The following is a 7,300-nucleotide window of genomic DNA, read 5'->3' as shown; positions in this document are numbered from 1 at the left end:
GCCTGATAGTTCAGCCATGTCTTCGGGGATGGGGAAATTTCCTTTTGGCCCCTTAGCCAATTTCTAGCTTATTTTGCTAAGTTGGAATCCTTGGCTTTGTGCCTTCTGTTTCCAGTGTGTTTTTTGCTTGAAGTGATTCCTCCTTCATTCCTTCCTTGACTTCCCGCTCTGCTGCCTGAGCAGCAGCAGTGTCCCTGAGGCTCTGTGCGTTGTGTTACAGATACAGGCACTGCAGGCAGTGGTGCTGGAGAAGGAGGCTTGCCTGGCAGCTCAGGAGAAGCAGCTGCTACAGGATCTGGAGGAGTCCCGAGCAGGCGAACGGCGCTTGAGGGACTCCTTGCACTTGCTGGAGGCTGAGATGTCTGAACTGCGTTCGAGGCTTTGCAGCACAGAGGACAGAGCAAAGGCGCTGGCCACAGAGTGTCAGCAGGCTGACAGCGCCCGCTGGGAAGCCCAGTCCCAGCTGGACAAACTGCACGTGGTTCTCCAGCGCATGATCTGTGAGAGCAGAGACTTCATCCGTTGGAGTAAGTGGCTGAACAAGTCTCTAGAGCACATGCAGGAGAGCAGATGGAGGGAGGGGTGGTTCTTTGTAATCCCAACATGGTCGACTCAGCCTTTTAGTTTAGGCTGACTTGAGCCTTGGGAAGTTTTGAAAGCCCGACATCCCTGCAGAGAGACAAGTCCACGTTTGTATGTGGAGAAATGACCAGCACCAAAATGAAATTGGGCCTAAGTCACATCAAGTCACAGGGTGTGTGCGTTCTTCCTTGGGGCAGCGCTGACGTTAGTGGTCATCAAAATACCGTCAGCCTGTGACGGATGTCTCGCTGTAAGGTGAGCGCTAGGTTGACATCAAAGGCCCTGCCACCTTCTCCTGTGTATTAAGGGGCCTTGTTTGTTGGAGACCCTTCAATTAAAGCTTGAAACAGAATGGCTTCTCTCTTCAGAACAGGGTGATGTCTGGGGCCTGCCTGTTTCTCAGGCCAGCGACGTCCCTGCAGAGCTCACCGTGGACAGGGTGGCAGCAGCCCTACAAGACCTGCATCAGCACCTGAAGCAGACTCAGCAAGATCTGGTAACGTCTCTTTAGTGCACCCGGAAATCCTGTCCCTCTGACGAGCAGAGCGCCAAATTGGTGTGAATTCTTGTAGGCCAAGCTGGCTTGCTGCCGAGGGGAGAAAGGAGAATCGTGATCACATCTGCCGTTACTGTCCCGCTGCCCCCTCCCACCTTGGCTATTTCTGCCTTCGTGTTTGCACCTCTTTGTCTCCTGCCAGCAGTGGCTCTGTGAGGTGACATTTCTCTTCTTACCCCTTCCAGAATGATGCAAGGAAGAAGATACAGGAGTTGGAGCTGGAGCTGAGCCAGAGGCAAGCCGAGAGGGACCATTTCAGTGCCCACAATGAAGAGCTGCAGAAGCAGTTGGCTCAAAGCCAGGAAGGTACAGCTTCTCCTTTCCAACCCGCTCACCCCATCCTGTCTCACCAGCGAGGATCTCTTGATTCCACGCAGAAGAAAAGTGCAGTGCTCGGAGATGGGGAGAGGAGAAAAACAACAAGCGTGAGACTTATCTTTAGAACTACCAGTGAAAATTTTTCATAGAGAAAGATCCTGTGGCTGGCAGCACATCTAGCCGTGCCACTGGTGATACCTGTGCAGAGGTGGTGCCTTTCAGGTCACATGTCACTGCTAACTAGGTGTAGCTTGATGCCTCACAGCATCCTTCTCCACATGCTCTTTAAAAGCATCAGCCTGTGAAAAGCCTCGTTTTTACTGACTTCCTTTTCCTCGTACACGGCAGATTCACAGAGCATTAGTGCTGTGTTAAGCTCCTGTGTTACTGCATCCTTTCTCCTGCTTTCCTAGTACTGTGGTACCTAGTGCTTCTGCATCCTTCTTCCCTGTTTTCCTGCAGATACTGATTTGGTGGCTGAGCTCCCAGCCACAGCAAACACAATCTCTTACTTCCCTAGCCACTTCTGACTGACGCCTGTGGTAACATCTTCACGTTGGGTTTATCTATAAACTGTTTCTCACGTGTAACTAGTCACCTCTTCCTCTAACCTTCAGGCCATCCCAGAGCCTCCAGGACTATTAGCCTCTCTATATCAGAGCTGGACAGGCATCCCTGCTCCGTTCTGTGTCGTTGTTTTCCCACTCTCCACATCAGAATTGCTTTTTCATCTCATTGTCTTGTTTTCCTTGTCTCAGACTAGAGGAACAGGGAAGTGTGGGCATTGCTTATTGCCTCCCCACAGGCTGTCACCTGCTCGTGTAGTGCCGTTACCTGGTCAGTATTTCTTCATGTTCCCTCTCTGAGATGGAACTGCTGGTCATTTTTCAGACTCATTACACGAGAGTTTTCCAGGCCTTAGATCATAACTTTTTCTGGAACCTCAGTAGTTTTCACTATGATAACAGCTTATCTGCTTTAAATTCTGCCATTGGATGGATCCTGCTTGTCCCACTAGTCAGGTCTTGGGCTCTTTAGTTCCTGCCTGTTTGTTCAGTCTGTTAGTTTAGTTTTAGTTCCTGTCTATCTGTAGTCCTTCTTGCTGCAGGTCTCGGTACTGCTGTGAGGCTCAGTGGTTCTTGCCTTGCTGTTGTCCTAGTATCACTAAATATTTCCTTTCTTCTTTCTTCTGATGGTGCACAAGGAATTCCCCTAGCATTCTTTTGGACAAATAGCAAAGCGCATCTTCAAGCACAACACTGACATCTGTTCTTTTCTCTAGTGTCTCTCAAGTCTTCCTGGTCAATTAACTGTGTCACAGTCACTCTTCACTTCTGCTTCTTCCTTTTGCTTTGGCACCCTAGGTCTGACTCTCACCTACTGTCCCTGTCCTTCTTTCACTGATGTCAGCTGTACCTGCTTCTAACACTGTGGGTGCTGTGCTGCCGTGTCCTTAGCCCTGGCCTTTCAACAAGCAGAAGAGCAAACACATTTTCATCTGAGCCTTGCCACTCCCATTCTTCTTTTTTTCTCTTCTGGGAAGTTTCCTTTATTTATGTCTGCTTTGAAAGTCCTTGTGGGCTGAGGGCTTGGAAAACGCAGACAGGCAGATAAGAAAATGCTGTTTTCTCAGTAGGATGCAGATCAGTTTGGTTTTGCTTTGCTTTTCACCTCCTCTTTCACCTTTACTGCTGCAGAGACACAGATGGCAGAACGCAAGAAGAGCTCTCTACAAGCTGCCTTGCAGGAAGAGGCCGCTGCTCTGAAGGAGGAGGCTGTGACTCTACATCAAGAGGTGGCATCTCTGGAAAGGAAACTCGACAGCGCTGAGAAGCAAAGAAAGGATGTTTTGGTGAGGCTGGCAGATGTTGTGAAGGGCCATTTCTTACATATATTTTGGCCTTCTGTTAATAATTCTAAGGAGCAACTTTTTCCAGTGGAGAGCTGATTTTGGGTGGTCTTGTACAAGTTCAGTCCAAATCAGAGAAGATACAGAGTACACAAACACTGATCAAGTTTCCCTCATTTTCCCCTTCCTTCCATGCATCATTCCTTGTTTCCCAGACTTTGCATTTCTTGCCAGGCCATGTAGCTGAATTAGCAGAGTCATCACCTTGAGCAAGAGAAAACAGACCAGAAAGAGATCTTTAGATGACCAATATCAGAGAGTACGTGAAGAGACCACAGACCACTACAAGAGCAGAATAATATTGTATTTACCAGTGGTTGCTTTTTCGTTTAACTTTTCCAATTGCATTCTTCTGAATAAGCAGGAAAAGATGCCATAGTCATACACAATTCAGTTGTGATTCAGGATGGTTATTTTCCTCAGATGTGAAGATTTCTGCCCTTGAAGCTTAAGTCAAAGTAATTTTCAAACTTATTTACATTGAACTCGTTGACAAAGGGTGTTGTAAATACAGCAGGTCTTTATGGGGTCAGCAGGAGACTGTGAAAGTTCTCACAAGCTGGAAAAGTGCTGGGGCTGGGGAGGGGAGGTATCATCTAAGTCTGCCCCACTCTAGGCTTTCTTCCCTGGGTCTGCGCTCAGGGGCACTGTTAGGACACTAGGAGAGACATTAGAGCCACTGCAGCTGTTCTTACATGATCAGTATTTTCCCACTTCTCCATTTACAATGGCTCCAAAAATGCATGATGGACAGAGTTTGATAAATACAGTACAGTTCTCCAGTCGTTTAGAGTGACAGCAGAACATGTGCATTGAACAGGGAAATCCACTGAGTAGCTCAGATGTTCTACTAAAAGCTCAAAATTCAGCCCTTGAGTGCCACCGGAGCAGGCGTTCAAATCTAATATGAAAACCAAACAGGTGTAGATGGAATTGCTGAATCTTTTGCTCCCTGTTTTGCAGCATGAACGGGACAGACTGCAAGCAGATCGAGAAAAACTGGTGTGCGAGATAAAACGTCTTCAGGAGTTGGTCACAGCCTCTGAAACCCGAGCCAATACGGCAACAGATACGAACCGCTCCCTTGAACAAGAACTCCAAGCTACACTGTCTGTCTTAAAAATGAAAACTGAGGAAGTGGAAACGCAGTGGGAGAAAATACAGATCCTGCAGAAAGAGGCAGCAGAGGTCAAAGCTTTGCAGGAGACTCTCACTCACACAAGTGCCATCCTGTCCCAGAGGGAGGGAGAAATGAAGCTCTGCCAGGAACAGATGAGAATGCTGGAGAAGCAGAGAGAAATGTGTAAAACTGCTGTCGATCAGGTTATTAAGGACCTAACAGAGGAAAAACAGAAGACAGAATCCCAGCAAGAACACATACAGGAGCTGGAGAAGCAGCAAGAAAACCAAAGGGTTGCCCTCAGCAAAATGAGCAGAGAGCTGGAAGAGAGAAACCGGGAGATCAGAGCCCAGCGAGAACAGCTGCGGGAGCTGGAGAAGCAGCGAGAATTGCAGGGGACTGCAGTCAGCAAGATGAACAAAGAGCTGGAGGAGCGAGTCCAGGAGATCAAATTCCAGGAGGAGAAAATAATTATTCTAGAACAACACGGTACATCACAAGTGAGAAATCTTCTCGTGGAACTTGATCATATGAAAGAAAACTTGAAGGAGAAAAACATAGAGGTGATGTCTCTGACTCAGCAGATCCAAGAACTGGAAAAGAAGAGAGAAGAGCTGAAATCTCTGCACGCAAACCTGGAACAGCTGAGGGCAGCTCTTAAGGACAGAGAGAATGAGTGTGATTCTCAAAGGGGTCAGTTAAGACTCTTGCAGCAGTACAAGGAACAGCAAGAGGGGCACCTGCAAGAGCTTCGTGGTAAAGTAGAAAAGATGGCACTCTGTTTATCTGAGAAAGATCAAGAGCTTGAGTCACAACAGAAGCAAATCCAGGAAGCTGAAGAAGTCATGCAAACGCAATTAAGGACTGTCCGTGACCAACTGGAGCAGACCTTAGAAACCTTAAAAGAAAAGGACAGACTCACAGACATCCAAAAGCAGCAAACACGGAGCTATGAGGAAAAAACAGAAGAACGGATGAATGTCTTACATAGAGACTTAGAATACACTAAGGCAATAGTGAAAGAAAAGGATTTAATGATTGAATCTCAGAAGGAACTGATTGAGACCTTCCAAAGACAAGAACAAGACCTGGAACAGCAGAAGCAAGTTCTGCAGCATCTTCAAGTGACACTAAAGGAAAAAGAGGAAGAAATTTTATCCCTTAGAAAGCAACATGAGGCATGCAAGGTGTGAAGCTGAGCAAACAAATCTTCAAGCAACAAAACTGACTCTGAAAGAAAGAGAAAAAAAGATAGAGGTTCTGGAGGAGGCTATCTCTAAGCTTCAGCAGCAAAAGGAGGAGGCAGTGATGCAGACAAAAGCCATCCTGCAAAAACTAGAATTTGCTGAATGTTCTCTAGAAGCTAGAGATCAAGAGATAGTGTCTCTGCAAGAGCATGTCCAGGACCTTCGAGAGCAGAAGGAATTAGAAGGCAAGCAGGCCAAGAGGCTAGAGCAGGATCTAGAAAAAATGAGCCAGATATTGAAGGAGAACCATTTGAAATTCCTCAAGCAGACAGAGCAAATGAACATGTTCCAGCTTCAGGAAGAAAGCATGAAAGTAGCACTAACATCATGCCAGAAGCAAGTTAATCTACTTGAGGAAATGGTGAGAAAGAGAGATGAAGACAAGGAAACTCTTATGCAAAAACTCCAGCACCAAGAAGAAGAACTGAAGACCTTGCAGAATCTCCAGCTTAGGCAAACTGAGAAGAATGAAGAGGTTAGACAGCATGGAGAGCAAGAGAAGCTCCTGGAAGAAGCCTTGCCTGAGAGGGAACAAGAGACGAAGGCTCAAGGTGAGCAAAAAGAGTTAGAAGAGGAAATAAGAGGCCTTCGGGAAGATCTCCAGCATGTTCAGCAGACTCTGACAAAGAAGGATGATGAGATCAAGTACCAGAGGGACAGAGTCAGGTATTTAGAGAAGACTCTGACAGGGAGAGAACAAGAGCTTGGGAGGCAGAGTGAACTCCTGAAACAATTAACATCAGCTTTGCAATGGAAAGATGATGGAGAGACCCTAAAGAAGCAAATCCAGAAACTCCAAAAATGGGAAGAAGAGGAAGCAGAGAAGAGAAAGATTCTCGAGGAGAGAGACCATTCCTTGCAAAGGCAACAGGAACTAACCCAACAACTGGAAGATGAGAGGAGAGCAAAGGGGGAAGAACTGGAGCGTGTGACTGCTATTTTGAAGCAGACTGAAAGCAGAGAAATTGAATGGAAAGAGAAGGAACAAGCGCTGACTCTTACCCTTACCAAGAGTGAAATGGCCAATGGGGCTCTGAGGGAAGAAATAGCCATCCTGCAGAATATGGTTTCAGAGAGGGACAAGGACCGGTGTCATCAGCAGGTAGGCAGCGTGATTGATCATCAGTCAACTAAAATGCCTATAAAGAATTTTAATGACATTTCCCATGAAGATATGGGAATATATATTCCCACAAATACATGACCTGCTTGGCCAGAGCAGCCGTGCCGGCAGGCAGCAGGCTTGCCTGTCAGTGTAGCCCAGCCAGAGACCATTCCCCTGCCAGAATATTTTCTGCCAAGCCCAGAACTACTCAAAGAACTGCAGAGCTTGCTGTTAACATTAAATCAAGTCCAAAAGCTGGTGCGGGGTATTTGGATTTCTCCTGTCTAGGCAAGCTTAGCTAACGTGTGGTGGTTAGGACATGGAAAGGAAAAGACAGAGCTGATCAGACTAATGTGCTGAACTGAGCAGAATTTTCTAACCATGGCTGAACAGCAGCTCCACTGGAGGTGCTTAGAGGATGCTTTCAGAGATGTAGGTTTCTGAGGGACAGCTTTTCCGGTGT

The 7,300-nt window shown here is 46.9% G+C and overlaps 1 protein-coding gene across 1 annotated transcript; it reads left to right on the top strand.

Annotated features, from left to right (window-relative positions):
- Positions 1-220: 220 nt before the first annotated feature.
- Positions 221-6,834, top strand: CEP250 (centrosomal protein 250kDa; the record flags this gene model as incomplete). The annotated part of the gene is given in 6 exon segments (XM_010083578.1): positions 221-521; positions 933-1,078; positions 1,324-1,444; positions 3,154-3,308; positions 4,329-5,674; positions 5,676-6,834. Coding segments are annotated over 6 exon segments (3,228 nt in total), but the record flags the coding sequence as incomplete, so codon positions are not given.
- Positions 6,835-7,300: the final 466 nt, after the last annotated feature.

The sequence above is a fragment of the Pterocles gutturalis genome, unplaced genomic scaffold (assembly GCF_000699245.1).
Source record: "Pterocles gutturalis isolate BGI_N339 unplaced genomic scaffold, ASM69924v1 scaffold940, whole genome shotgun sequence".
Taxonomy (NCBI): domain Eukaryota; kingdom Metazoa; phylum Chordata; class Aves; order Pterocliformes; family Pteroclidae; genus Pterocles; species Pterocles gutturalis.
Note: the sequence above shows the minus strand (reverse complement) of the source record. Positions and strands in the feature narration are given on the sequence as shown.